This window comes from Podarcis tiliguerta (genome assembly GCF_965153285.1).
Source record: "Podarcis tiliguerta genome assembly, chromosome: 9".
NCBI classification, from domain to species: domain Eukaryota; kingdom Metazoa; phylum Chordata; class Lepidosauria; order Squamata; family Lacertidae; genus Podarcis; species Podarcis tiliguerta.
The window spans coordinates 40265254-40280143 of NC_139542.1; the positions used below are offsets into that span (position 1 = coordinate 40265254).

Here is a 14890-nt window from a genome sequence, read left to right on the forward strand (position 1 = left end):
ATACTCAATGCATCTATTTTGCATTAAGTACTTTGGGAAGCTTTAAAATGAAAAGTTCAAAGGAGAATTTGACATTTGCTTTTAAAATAACACATTTTATACCAGTCTCAGGGAAGTATATTAAGAATGCAGAGGTTTGTATAGAACTTTTGTAGACGGTGTCTTCATGATGCTAATTCCTGGGCTACAGCTTTAGCTAACATAGGTATGTATTATGAGGGGGGGGGGGCATACAGTTGAGGCAGAAAAGTTTATAAATATAAATCTTTATCTCTATTTCACAGAGAACATTTAAAAGCTTACCAGAACAAACAATCCAAGATACCACTTTATTATCCTCGAAGGCTATAAATGAGCTGTACCCAGTAGTAACAAAGTCTTTGCGTACTTATATGATGGGGATGTGGTCAGCCACAATTAAAGGATGCTTTCCTTTCAAGAGCTTTAAAAAAACTACTCATATGAATCAAAATGTGGGAAACTTTATCAAAGCTAAACCAAAAGTAAGTGGCTAGCTGCAATGTGCTTGGAGTCTGAGAACGTGTTTGTCTTTCTCAGATTTCACATAGCAGCCTGCTTGTGAACTGATTACTTTGCAGTGCCACTGGGAGAGAGTGATCAATGTATCATATACCACAGGAAGGATGCAGTCATCTCCGAACACTCATCTCAACATAAAATTGAAAATTAATTGCACTTGGCACATCCTTCTAAGACAGCCACTATATGTCGAGTTAGGCATTAATCAGCTCTAACCGTAAATCTATTTGTGAAATCCACTTCACAGAACTGTATCAGGGAGCAGGCGACAAATAGTTTATGAACTATATGTGATCTTTGGTGTACTTTCTAGAACTACTGAGATTCTTGAAATCACACTTTTATTTGTTTTTGTTTTTTAAATAATGATTGGTTTTCAAGTACTGTATTGTGTGTTACTGTTGCTTTAGGAATGGAATATGTTTGTTGGAAACAACCCTGAGGTAACTCTGTGTTATGAATGGCCGTCTGTTATTTGGTAAATAAATAAAGTATAGTGCAGCAGTGCAAGGGGGGAAAGCCCTGAAACATTAAAGAGCATCAGCTGATTTCATCCAAAGGCCCAGGATAAAAGGTATGTATTTACTTGGTGGTAGAAGTTAGTCAAAGGGAATTCCATAGCCAGTGGAACTCTCTTCAAGACTTTCATTTCCAGGACAGATAACCATATATATGCCTATTGTACATAACACATGAAAGGAAGAACAGCCTCCATTTGTTTCAACATCTGCTACTGTGCATTGAGGTTTCACCAAAATGGTTCATAGCCACTGTTAGATCTATCTTCCACAAGTTTGCCTGCTGTTTCCCCCCCAAAAGCAATCTAAATTACAATGAATTCCATGTATTAAATTCTCCCTCTCTTCTCCTCCTACCAATTCCATTGGCTGATCACAAGTTCCCAGAGTTACGTATGATTTAGGAGCGTTTCTCTGTATCCACTCTTTCAATTATCTACTATTAATTTGTCTAATATTTTTTCAGAGCCATATTTGGAACTGAAGTCAGAGCACGCAGTGGAAATGAATTTTGTAAGTTAATTCTTCACTCAAGCCTCTCTTTTTCCCTCCCTTGAACCTACTACCAATACACGGATAACCTGGATTTCTAGTATCATAAAAAGCATATATGTAAATCATATGCAATCAAAACATTTAGCTATCTCCTGTGCCAACTTGCTCCATTTCACACTTATTTTGAGCTTTAGCTGCTATTTTTGTTGGCCATATCTTTTTGGAGCTCAACAAAGTCTATTAGAATTTTACAGTCCTTGTCAGTTATCTTGTCTTCTGTAAAGATTCTTTATATAGCAGTAATAAATATTAAAGCTTTTATTCACAAATTTTTAAAATTGGCCATTTCTTCCATTTTGCTAATCTAAACTAGCAAAGTGTGGTGTAGTGGTTAAGAGTGCCAGTCTCGTAAACTGGGGAACCGGGTTCACGTCTCTGCTCCTCCACATGCAGCTGCTGGGTGACCTTGGGCCAGTCACACTTCTTTGAAGTCTCTCAGCCCCACTCACCTCACAGAGTGTTTGTTGTGGGGGAGGAAGGGAAAGGAGAATGTTAGCCGCTTTGAGATTCCTTAAAGGGAGTGAAAGGCGGGATATCAAATCCAAACTCTTCTTATACTAACAAAATTGAAAGACTAACTGGAACACAATAAAAAACCAGCTCAGAATTAATGTTCTGGATGATGTAACATAGTGCAGATTAACACTAATATTCAGGAACTCTTAGGCAAGGATAAGGGACTTCCGATCAGCCACTGTGTAAAAGCAGGAGAAAAGGTGCAAAGCCCAAGTCTCCTAGCCTTCTCCAGCTATCTTTACAGCATGAAAGGACAAGAAGTTTAAAAGGATCTGGGGAAAAAGTCTGAAAGGAAACACACGAAGGACTTTGCTTAAAAGATCAATTTGAATGTCATTGTGTTTGCCTTCCTAGGCGGGAAAAGAAAAACGATTTATGAAGTCTTGAGCAATAAGGGTCTGGGTCATGACATATTTTCATTCAGAAACTATTCTTGATCATGGTTCATAGAAGACTTTTTCTGCCCCCCCCCCAATTAGGCTGTAAAAGCCAAATGTTTCTAGTGGTTTGGCACTTAATCCTAAGTATAGTAGTACACCCCTAGTGATATGGCTTCCTATGGTCTTGTTGTTTAGTCGTTTAGTCGTGTCCGACTCTGCATAACCCGACGGACCAGAGCACGCCAGGCACTCCTGTCTTTCACTGCCTCCCGCAGTTTGGTCAGACTCATGTTTGTAGCTTCGAGAACACTGTCCAACCATCTCGTCCTCTGTCATCCCCTTCTCCTTGTGCCCTCCATCTTTCCCAACATCAGGGTCTTTTCCAGGGAGTCTTCTCTTCTCATGAGGTGGCCAAAGTATTGGAGCCTCAGCTTCACGATCTGTCCTTCCAATGAGCACTCAGGGCTAATTTCCTTAAGAATGGATGCGTTTGATCTTCTTGCAGTCCATGGGACTCTCAAGAGTTTCCTCCAGCACCATAATTCAAAAGCATCAATTCTTCAGCGATCAGCCTTCTTTATGGTCCAACTTTCACTTCCATACATCACTACAGGGAACACCATGGCTTTCACTATACGGACCTTTGTTGGCAAGGTGATGTCTCTGCTTTTTAAGATGCTGTCTCGGTTTGCCATCGCCTTTCTCCCAAGGAGCAGGCGTCTTTTAATTTCGTGGCCGCTGTCACCATCTGCAGTGATCATGGAGCCCAAGAAGGTAAAATCTCTCACTGCCTCCATTTCTTCCCCTTCTATTTGCCAGGAGCTGATGGGCCCAGTGGCCATGATCTTCGTTTTTTTTATGTTGAGCTTCAGACCATATTTTGTGCTCTCCTCTTTCACCCTCATTAAAAGGTTCTTTAATTCCTCCTCACTTTCTGCCATCAAGGTTGTGTCATCTGCATATCTGAGGTTGTTGATATTTCTTCTCCTATGGTCTACTTCCATGCAACCCAGTATGCGTCTCTCTCCTACACTGAGGCACGTTAAAACACTGCTTCTAAAAACATACATGTATTTTTAAGATAGTTTAAAACAGTTTTGGATCCTCAGTAGACTAGATGTGTTAATTCACATTTTGGTGTGATTGTCCATTGGCCCTTCACTGTCTCACACATCCCTGCTTATGCATACACTATACATGTAATTATGGATATGCAGTACTCACACGTCTTTCACATACCACAGTTGGCCAACACAGCAATACTGTTACCTACTCCCTTCTCTACTGAATCACTCTCCATTGTACATGGTCACATTTGCTTCCTAGGCTTCTGTTCTCACAGTTGTTTTTTGAGGTTCTGAGAAGCAAGCTCAAATGTTTGTTTCTCCCTACGTATTCTCAGACTGGTAGCTGTACTGCTACCCCTGGCAGGAAAAAAGATGCTTCATCAAGGCCTAGAGAGTGCCTGCCGCCATATACCCCTGTATTGTCCCAATAAAAATTACTTGTTCTTGGGGCAAAGGAAGCCAGTAGGAGACTCTTTGGATTTTTGAAAGCATCTGTATCTAACCACTATTGGGACAGGCCTTGCATGACATTTGAGCCAAAGTTCTCATGACCTAAGTGAGAATGCGACCCCTAAACCAACAAGTCAGTTGGTTTTATAGACTATTTACTATATACTGCTCTGAGGTTTTAATGAACTATCCCTGCTGGTTCTTATTTTTGCCAGTAAAGTTGAACAGTGATTGGCCTGGAATAGAAACGAATTATTACCACATCTTTTCTGAACAAACTTAGCATTATTATGACCAAAATGAGAAACAAATAACCTGGGTGAGGGCTTAAAAAACCCCTCAAAAACAAATGGCAACTGCTTTACAAAATTAACTGATCTACTTCTGGTTATCCTTCTGTCTCAGCTTTCAAGTTAAAACTTTTTTTTCGACCACAAAAATACTTATACATTCAGTACCCACAGACTTATTCCTAATGACCTTTAAGGCATATGCTCCAAGAGAGTTGGAGATTTTAATGCTAGTGCCATTTCCCCCTATTCAGGTCATAACATGTTCTGTAATGTGTAAAATTTTATAAAGCAATGAGTCGCCTAGTAAAACTTTCTCCTTCACTGAATACCTCAAGGCATACTCCTTCCCTCATCAGTCCCAATATCTGGTCTTGTTGTGTTAGCTGAACCCATTTATTTCTTTAAGGTATTTTTTCTTTTAATTTTATGCAAACCACCTACTGATTTTTTTTTATTAAAGGGGCTTATAAAAGTATTTTAAATAAAGAAGTATTTCAACTTCAGAAGTGCCTTAAAGACTTTAAAAAATAAGTGTATAATTAAATTAATCATAAAATGAATGGTCTAGCAGTATATACAGAACTTGATCAAGGACAAGAAGTAAAAAAGTAAATGTACATAAAGTAAAATAAAGTTATAAAACTCACACAAAATACACTGAGGAACTGAGCATCTTTACGTGTAACACTAAAGATACAACAATACAGTTTACCTTGCAGACCCAGGCCAGGGGAAGAAATAAGAGACAGGACATCAGTATTGGATCAAATAGGTCACAACTATTATTGATTACGGGATGCGGGTGGTGCTGTGGGTTAAACCACAGAGCCTAGGACTTGCTGATCAGAAGGTCGGCGGTTCGAATCCCCTCAATGGGGTGAGCTCCCATTGCTCAGTCCCTGCTCCTGCCAACCTAGCAGTTTGAAAGCACATCAAAGTGCAAGTAGATAAATAGGTACCACTCTGGCAGGAAGGTAAATGGCGTTTCTGTGTGCTGCTGTGGTTCACCAGAAGCGGCTTAGTCATGCTGGCCACATGACCTGGAAGCTGTATGCCAGCTCCCTTGGCCAATAAAGCGAGATGAGCGCCGCAACCCCAGAGTCGGCCACAACTAGACCTAATTGTCAGGGGTCCCTTTACCTTTACCTTATTATTGATTACAGATTTAAGAAGGCTTTGGCAAAGACACTAGGAATGTATGTGGCATCAATGTATCTGGCTGATTGATAAAAAAAAAGGCTGGGTCAATCCTGGACTGACACTTGCTCTATGACATACATCAAATTGGGGCAATCCCATTGGGATCCCATTTGGAAGGGTACTATGGCCCATCAGTCCTCATGTGGATTCCTAGAAAGAGACACCCCTTTCTGGATCCCTTTAGTGGGGTAACCAAGAGGCTAAGAATCCAACTCAATGCTTTATCCCCCCCCCCCAAGTTGTGACAATTGCTACGAGGTGGGCTAAGACTGACAAATTTTGATCCTGTTGATCACAGCAGGTAGCACAAAAGCTCAGCTGATTTAATATTATCTAGAGAAGTAGTTACTAACCTGCGGCCTTCCAGGTATTGTTGGGCTCCAAATTCCATCAGCCCCAGCTACTATGACCAATGGTATAGCATTATGGCAGATGTAACCCAGGAACAGCTGGTGGGGGCATAGATTAGCCACCCCCTTTTTTCTAGGAAGAAAACAATTTTGTTACTACAACTTTTACAAATACCTCTCAATATATTGTAGTAACACAATTGTTTTCTTCCTAAAAAAATGACAGATTTCCATGCCAACAAAGTACTACAGTTCAAAAACGAATTGTGTAAATTAAGCAATTAAAATAATTTCTACTGATTCATATTTCATGAAGAATAATCAGGGAATTACTGAAACAAACAGAAGAGACATTCTTGGCTGAGACATCTCCTTGGAGTTTAAACACTTTTTTTGCTTTTTCAAAACACCCTAGTGTTCCATAAGAAGAAATATCTATAATGTGATATAAAAACATGTTATGAAATATTAATCTATTTTCATAGACAAGTCTGCAAGAGCTACATAAAAAATATCCATGTTCAGAGCCATTTTAACAAATATTTAACATGTTCTATTATGCTTACATCCCTGCTCTCAGAGCACTGAACACATAACTCTAAAGTACATCAGGGATGCTTTTTAAAATTCCTAGTAGCCCATCCCCCAATTTTCATTAGGATTACAGTAGTGAGGGATGGTTTAACACTTTGCTTGTGAACCATAATCCCAACAAATTTATTCCTTCCTTGTTTATTATTAGTCATGGAAAGGGATGCTCCCTTCGGCACTAATTAGAGCTTTTGCCCTTGGGTAATAGCCGTGTGTGTGTGAATTGGACTAGAAATATTATATAATATCAGACTGATACATCTAATCAACTTTTTAAAAAACATGAGGAAAATGCATATACCATGTCTGTGTTTATTGGACTTGGCAAATCACATGAATTCACAAAGAATTCGCAATGGCATATGGCATATAAACTGATAAAAATGCAAATAAAAGTTGTTTAATGAAGAAGTGTATATCTTTAAGGCAAATATTTTCTTTTTAGAAAGAAGACAGTTCCACTGCCTTAAGTTCTAGTAGTAAGGAGTGACTAATTAGCTTTATACTGAATATCTGCATTAAACTACAGCTCCTGTTGCCTCAGGCTGAGAAATGTTTCTTAAGCCAATAATAACAACCCAGCGCAAATTGCTATCTTTCTAAGTGAATGTCTGGTACATATACAAAGCTCAAAACATTTCAGAAAATACATTTCAAACTAGGGTGGTCATTCAGAAGCTTCTTGGATTTCCATCTTCCATCTCAGCTTCCATGCAAGAGGGGTAAAGTGAGTTTCTTGTAAAGAAAATTTGGCATGATCTTGAATGACAAATGACATACTACCAGGTGCCAAGATAGACTGGGGGGGGGGATCTAGCCGCCCCCCAACTTCAGCTTCAACTGGAGCTGCTTTGTTCTCAGTGCCCCGAATAATTAATAACTCCTTTGGCAATCAGTCATGCATTCCTTAATGGCACTTCAGGCATCAAGTGTCCCATTCACCCACTCCCCCCCCACCCAAGTAACAATAGACTTTACTACACTGGGTGTTCTATGCCAAGCTTGTAACTGACATAATTTAAACTAAACAAGTCACTAGAAGGAATATTACCCAGACCCAAATTGGAATTTTTTATCACGTCTGTTTACATAGCACACTGTTGCTATGTAAATCATATCAGTATCGAAGAGACTTGGGCTAGACTTTCTTAACGTAATTTTTTGGCAAGTCACTTCCTTTACTGGGAACCTATGTACACTAATGCTATTATGTACCCCAAGACTTAAAATGATGAGTGATATGTCACCATATTTTTTGTCAATATATAAAATACTGTTTCCAAAGACCTTCATATTCGAAGTGATGTTTTCAGGAATGCATAACCAATGAAATGCTAGGATGATCTTGTGGTAGAAAACAAAATGTTTCTATTTTTCATTTATTCACAATATTATTATTAATGTCAATGTTACTAGATCGGGTGGGTTTCCGTATAAGTGTAAATGCTTAGAGGAGAAAGCAGTGAAATATTGTTGCAAAATAATGACCAAAATTTAGTGACCTCTGCTCTGCTCATTTTCCTTTTGTCTGCACTAAGTTGGCTGATTTACCAATTATCCTTCAGATGCTTAATGGACTTAGAAGTTGTTCTTCAAGAACAGTTTACTAAAATTAAAAATATTATAGCAGATACTTTTCTTTTTTAAAAAAACCCACACATTCCAGTTCTGAAAGTGGTGGTAGATGTTCTTTTCACTGTGTGTGGTCTCCAATAACAAATAAAAATGCACACTGTTCAATTTCATTTTTCTTAGTTTGTCTTTAGTCTATTTTCTCTCAATCTATTCTGTCTTTTCATCTTCAAGAATTTAAGCAGGAAGTGATGTTTTACCAGTTAGGGACAATTCATTAAAATATGTTTCTTTTTTAAAAAAAAATATGTTATTGACTTCAGTTTAACATTTCAAAATAAACATTTTACATGATACCATATATTCAATGACTTCCCTCATTCCCCTTCCACGGTTCATTTTGTTTGTCTATTACACCTGCATATTTTAATATAACCATTTTAGTCAATTCTCCAATTCTACAACACTCAAATATTAATTAAACAGTAAGATTTATCTTAATGCTGCCAGCATTTTCAACTGTGTACAGTTGTTGTCCACATACTCAACAAAAGATTCCCACTCCTCTTTAAATACATGTTCTTCTTGCTCTCTTATTCTGTACATTAGACCTGCTAGTTCTGTATATTCTATCATCTTAAGTGGCCAGTCCTCCTTACAAGGGACCTCCCTCACTTTCCATTTTTGGGCTAACAAAACTAGAGCTACTATTGTTGCATACATAAATAAGTTTTTCTAACACTTGGGAACTTCTGACTGAACTAATCCTAACAAGAATGCCTCTGGGCTTTTTGGGGAAGTTATTTTAAACATTTTTTTCATCTCATCATAAATCATTTCCCAGTACTCTTTAACTTTTTTACACACCCACCACAAAATATGTTTCAAACACTTTATAATGAGTTGAAGAAAATGTTAAAGATTCATTTTGTGAGAAAACTTTTCTTTTAGGTATAATGGGTGGGGATGTACCTATTGAACAGCCGGTGGGGGGGGGGGAGAGAGATTGTTTATGTATGCTACCACAGCTGCTCAAATGATTTATGTCCAAAGATGGAAGGAAGAAACAGTTCCGACTAAGGAAGATTGGCAACTAAAATTAATGGAATATGCAGAAATGGCAAAACTCACTGGAAGAATAAGAAATCAAGAAGACTTTTAAAAATAGAATGGGGAAAGCTTATTGATTATTTAAGGACATATTGTAAACAAATTAAAACATTAGCAGGATTTATATAAACATGTGCAGTAAAGAATAATTAAGGGGATAAAGGAAAATGTATAAATATATTTGAATTGGATATGCAGCAATAAAAAGATGTGAAATAAATAAACGCTGAAGGGAGAGGAGGAAAGTCAAATTAAATTTGAAATAATTTTGTTCCTTTTGTCTAAAATGTTTGTAAAAATTTAAAATGAAAAAAATGTTTCAAACACACTTCAGCTCTCTTTAATCATAATTCTGCGGTTCCTGTGTGGGGTGCATATCCCAGAGGCCATAGGATCCATCAGATCCTCTCAGAGAGAGATGGGTCTGCCCTCTGAAACAGAGATCCAGTGTAAGATGCCTGCTATGTGAAGCTATAGAAAGGTCCACCACCAGTTCCCCTCGACTGTTGGAGGTCTGACTTTGGACAGGGTGGAGAGAACAAAGAGGATGTGTTCCACAGCCATGCCTAGAGAAAGATTCATAGCTCTCCCTGGAATGGGGAGCATAGTATGACAGGCTGGAGATACTGTAGTTTACACCCTTTCAGTGAAACTGGCTCTCAAAAAATTAAAAACCTAGACTGCAGAGCATCACACACACACAACCTAATTTTTTGCTCTGCTAACATGAATCCAGTGGCGGATAGGAAAAGGTAGTTTGCCTGCCATTCATTTTCCCTCCTCCTGCCATTTTTTGATTGCTCTGTTCTTAACAATTTTATCTTTACAGCAGTTCTCAAATGTTGTTGTTCTTTCATTCAAGTCCCTCCTTGTAAAGTTACTCCAGCTTCTGCCCCATTCCTGAGGCAGAAGCACTTCTAAGCGGATTACAAGAAACATTATACAGCATATAACGTTGTATTGTTACACTTATTATTATTTTTCTTTATCATTACATCTTGGAAGTCTAAGAGCTAGAAATACAAGAGGGGGCGGGAAATACTTACTGGTACGAGGAGAGTATAATGGATACAGAATCCAGGTTCAGAAGGAAAATATTCATCAGAAACGAATCGTATTCTGATCTGGTTTCCTTTGGAAATCTGTTTTCCTGGAACAGTAGTGGAGCCGCACCACCGTCCTAAAATAGTGCCATCGCTGGGCTCTTCAACTTCTACAAAGTCATATCTACAATGAAAAAATATACACTGTTTACTTGGTGATTTACTTTCTATAGAATCTTTATACAACAGAATTACGTAAGAAGAAATACATAAGCTAACAATAAAACACACTACTCCATTTTCCTGGGAAAGTTGGATCTTATCTCACCAGAGTCATACAGAAGAAAAGAAGAGTTTGGATTTGATATCCCGCTTTATCACTAACCAAAGGAGTCTCAAAGTGGCTAACATTCTCCTTTCCCTTCCTCCCCCACAACAAACACTCTGTGAGGTGAGTGGGGCTGAGAGACTTCAAAGACGTGTGACTGGCCCAAGGTCACCCAGCAGCTGCATGTGGAGGAGTGGAGACGCGAACCTGGTTCCCCAGATTACGAGACTACCGCTCTTAACCACTACACCACACTGGCTTTAATCACCATACAGGCTTTAATCACCTCCATGCTTTATTACTGTGCGGTCCTAGCTACTGTGGGGTCCACTACTGAAAAGTGCCCATAAACTTGGAACTTGTACACATTTCTGCTGCCAAGTCGTTGGCTAGAGCTGCTTGGTTGGGTTAGAGCACATCAGCCCATTTGTTGTTGTTGTTGTTCTACATTAGCTACCTGCTTGTTTCAGGTTTCCATTAAAGGGCCTTAGATGGCTTGGGACACCTCATTGCGTCACCTCATGCCCTGCTTTCAACACTAGAAATCTTGCTACATGTGCATCCTCCAGATGTGCAATGCTGTCCACAGGATTTGTGCTCAACTGCTACACAGTTTTAGTACCAGATGAAATGCTGACACTTTTGGGTGACTCTGTTAAACTGAATTTGCTTCTGTCTTTAGTTTAGCCTTGTTTTTGTTATGGCTAGCATTATGGATATTTACCCTGTTATTTATTCTTGCTTTTTTGTTTTGTTTTTGCTTATGTTTGTAGTTTATCTTTTCCTCTGCTGATTGTAGCTTAGATTCTTTTAATTGATTTGTTCTTGGTTGTTTTAATATTTGTATTTTGTAAACTGCCTTGAGTTATTTTTAAAAACTTAGTAAGCAAAGCTGTAATTTTGTTTTTAAACAACTCTGAATAAATCAAATGCAACTAAACTGAGGATTCCATTTTTGTGTTTTCTGTCTTCCAAAGAGAGGGGAAAGACTTGCAGAACAGTTCTCCTGTCCACTCGGATGGGGCTGGGAATAATATTAGATAAGACAAAGGAATTCTGCCACAGCATGTGGGGATGGTTCGAGTAGATGCTTTGCATACTCAAAGTCCAAGGCTCAATTTACAGAACTCCACCTGGAAAAGGATCTCAGGTAGTAGGACTGGAAATACCTCCACCTGAATTGACTACATAGACAATAGTCTGGCTTGGTATAAAGAAGTTTCCTGTGTTCCTAGTTCCATTGCAATTAACGTGGAATGAAGAGCAATAGCAATCAGCAATTATTAGTTGTGCCTCACACCCTGCAATTTCAAGAGACTTGCCCTTCTCACCCTTTGCATTTTGCAAAGGATGCAATGTGAGAAGAAGGCACAAGAGCTGCGTCCCAGAGTTCTAGGAAGCAGAAATACTTAGTAAATCTTTTAAACTCAATTTTTTAAATAGTATTATTTTTGATTTAATAAACGACACCAGTGTTTTCAAAATAGTGGTAGTTCTGAGGGCTACAGAAGGTGGGGTACAATGACTTGAAAACACACCTTTGTTCCCTATATACATAGGACACAGTAGCTTTGGTCCTCACGTTTATTCCACAAATGGAATAGGGTTCACATTTGTGCCTTCTACATATGCCAAAAATCTACTCCTGAATATTGGAACATCCTTGGGAATCATTTTAGCTATGAAGAGGGGGTACAGCTGGTGGAAATCACCCCTACCCTTTACGTGAACAAAGGAGAACTCTGAATCCTAGCAAGTTAATGTAATATTTCTTCAAATATTACAGATGTCTGGCAAAAGTTTTCTTTTGAAAATTGCAAGAAAATGAATGTATCGATTTGAAAATAGTGGTTAACTAAAATATTGTAAATATAGATTAATGTTATGCCTGACAAATGTGCCTCTCATTATACTATTAACACTATTAATTTCAACAATACAGATTACAGGACATAAAACATGAATAACTCAAATAAGAAAAGATAGCAAAGTATATTGTCAAGCAAAATAAAAGTTGAGAACTGTTAAATATGCAAAACTGGCTTACGAGCTAGTCTTTGCCTGACTTACAACACTACTGGCAAAAATAGTTTTTGATTATCCATGTAAATTATTGTTCTTTATTCATTGCAAATCTGCTTTTCAAAGTAGCATGTAGAGATCAAACACACATTGAATCAATAAAAGTCCAGGGAAATGGAAAAGTGATACGACAGAACACCTGACACACGAAGTGAAATGAACTATCACTGACAAGAGAACCCCACATGTCCCCAGGTGATCATTTCAGAGACTTTGTAATCCCTGTAATATACCCACTGGTATTGTATTGCACAGTCCAAATCAGCATTTAAAGGATTTACTAAACCTGCTTTATTGGCTAATCAAATGTGAGTTTCTCACAGCAACATGATACAGTATATGTATAACTAAGTGGCTTATAATGACTACTTCTCAGACTTATTCTTGGGAACTTACAAAGGATTTATTTTTCTTTCATATTTTACAAACAAGTCTGTTTTTTTAAAAAATTATAAACACAGTGTTTTTTGCCATTAAGCACATTTATGCTTCTGGTTTTGCCTTAATAAAGCTCTAAAAAAGATACTGGGTCTACCCTGTCAAAAGTGCCTCCCAGAGTGTCCATCAGTTAAGAACAATGAAACAAAAGCATGCTAAGCAGCTGCTTTTGAACTCTTGATAGTTTTTCATCCTGGGGGTACAACTACCATGAACTGCAGAATTTTGCAGGGGGAGGGATCATGTTTTTAATGGCCTGGTAAATTTGTAAATTTTGGGTTCCTTCAGTTTCTCATTTTCCCAAACTTAAGTTCAGTTCTCAATATTTCATCATGAGTTTGTGTGTATTCCTCATGAAAGTAGTTCATCAGTATTTTAGTGCATTTCCCCCTAATTTACACATTTTAATATCTTAAATGCAACTGTTTTCTAATAAGTGCATGCTATTTTTGCCAATTATATGCACTTTAATGCATACTTTACCCTAACATATACCTTATAGTACATGTTACTTGGCAGGAGAACTATACTGCAAAATTCAGAGAAGTACAAAGTTTGAAGAATGGCTGTGTTTTGATTCTCATTGTTTTGGAAAGTGTGAATCAGGTAGATTTGTATTTAAATGCAAACCAAATCAGGTCTCTAACTCATTCCTACAGATGACCAAGCCATACAGCTGAATATTTCTATTTTAAACTCTGTGGTACATAAATTAAAGTGACTGTTGTGCTCTCTGTAACTAACAGTGAGAATGAAAATAAAATTAAAAGAAAAAAAACTTTTACTTGTGGTAGCTGGCACCTCCAAAAATTAGGATACTACAAGTATCCATCGCACCCTTCCATGAGCTCCACCCATTCAAGCCTGATTGGTCCTCAAGACTCAACTGGAGGAGCAGACAAGGAATAATTCCTAGAAAACCCACATTGCACAACCTTACTAAAACTCTGATCCATATGTATGTCCTTAGTAACAACTGAAGGGCAAAAATATCACAGTAAGGTTTTCAAGATTTTTGCCCTTCAATGTGGTTAGTGTGCTGCACACACTGAATGATATGATGTAAGACATGAACTGTCTATTTCACAAGAAAATGCATTTACAGTATTAAGTGGCACTTTGCCCATTCGCTAAATGTATTTTGACAGCCTGCCAACTGAATCAGATGTCCACCACAACTCTCCTTGTACTGCACATGCTGACTGAAATCTAAGCTGCTGTGGAAGATCATGAATCAGGTGAAATTGCAAAGGTGCTCAGGTGTTTACAGAAACCCTGTGATGCTGGTTAAAGCACAGCATAGAAGCTAGATATGACTGGTCAGAACAACAGACGTAGTCAAAGAAAACATAGTAATCAAGAGACAGAGACTTGTCAATCAGCAGTAAGTGGTAAATTCTTTATTGCATTATCCTGTAGCTTATTTTATATAATGAAAATGTATAGTGAATGCAGGGTTGAGTGCATCAATCAATATATGTTATTGTCTAGTACATATTTCGGAAAGTTGTTTCTTTGTACGTTCACTATGCATTTAGACACAACGCATTGTAGCCAAATTTTGAATGAATTTTCCTGAGTTCAAAGAGCAGGTTCTGTCTATGTTTGGATTTAACTTGATATCATTTTGAATCAAGATGGTGGACCGAACCTTTCAAAGCTGCACTGATTTTTTTGGTTTCTTAGAATTCCCAAACAATGTTAGGTATGAGGTTGCTACTATGCTATAGAATAATTTCAAGTTCATCACTTTATTTCCCCTTCTGCTAAAAGAGACAATATAAGGAGAGCTTCTTATATTGTATTTGTTGCTGCTGCCGAGGAATAGGTTTGCTTGACTGATCACCTGAGAAGAAA

The 14890-nt window shown here is 38.0% G+C and overlaps 1 protein-coding gene across 1 annotated transcript in view; it reads right to left on the reverse strand.

Annotated features, from left to right (window-relative positions):
* PDGFC (platelet derived growth factor C) overlaps positions 1 to 14890 on the reverse strand; it is a 101516-nt gene that overhangs the window by 15461 nt on the left and 71165 nt on the right. The window contains exon 3 of the mRNA XM_083457529.1: positions 10189 to 10369. Within this exon, the coding sequence (XP_083313655.1) occupies positions 10189 to 10369 (181 nt within the window). The remainder of the gene's footprint in view (positions 1 to 10188; positions 10370 to 14890) is intronic.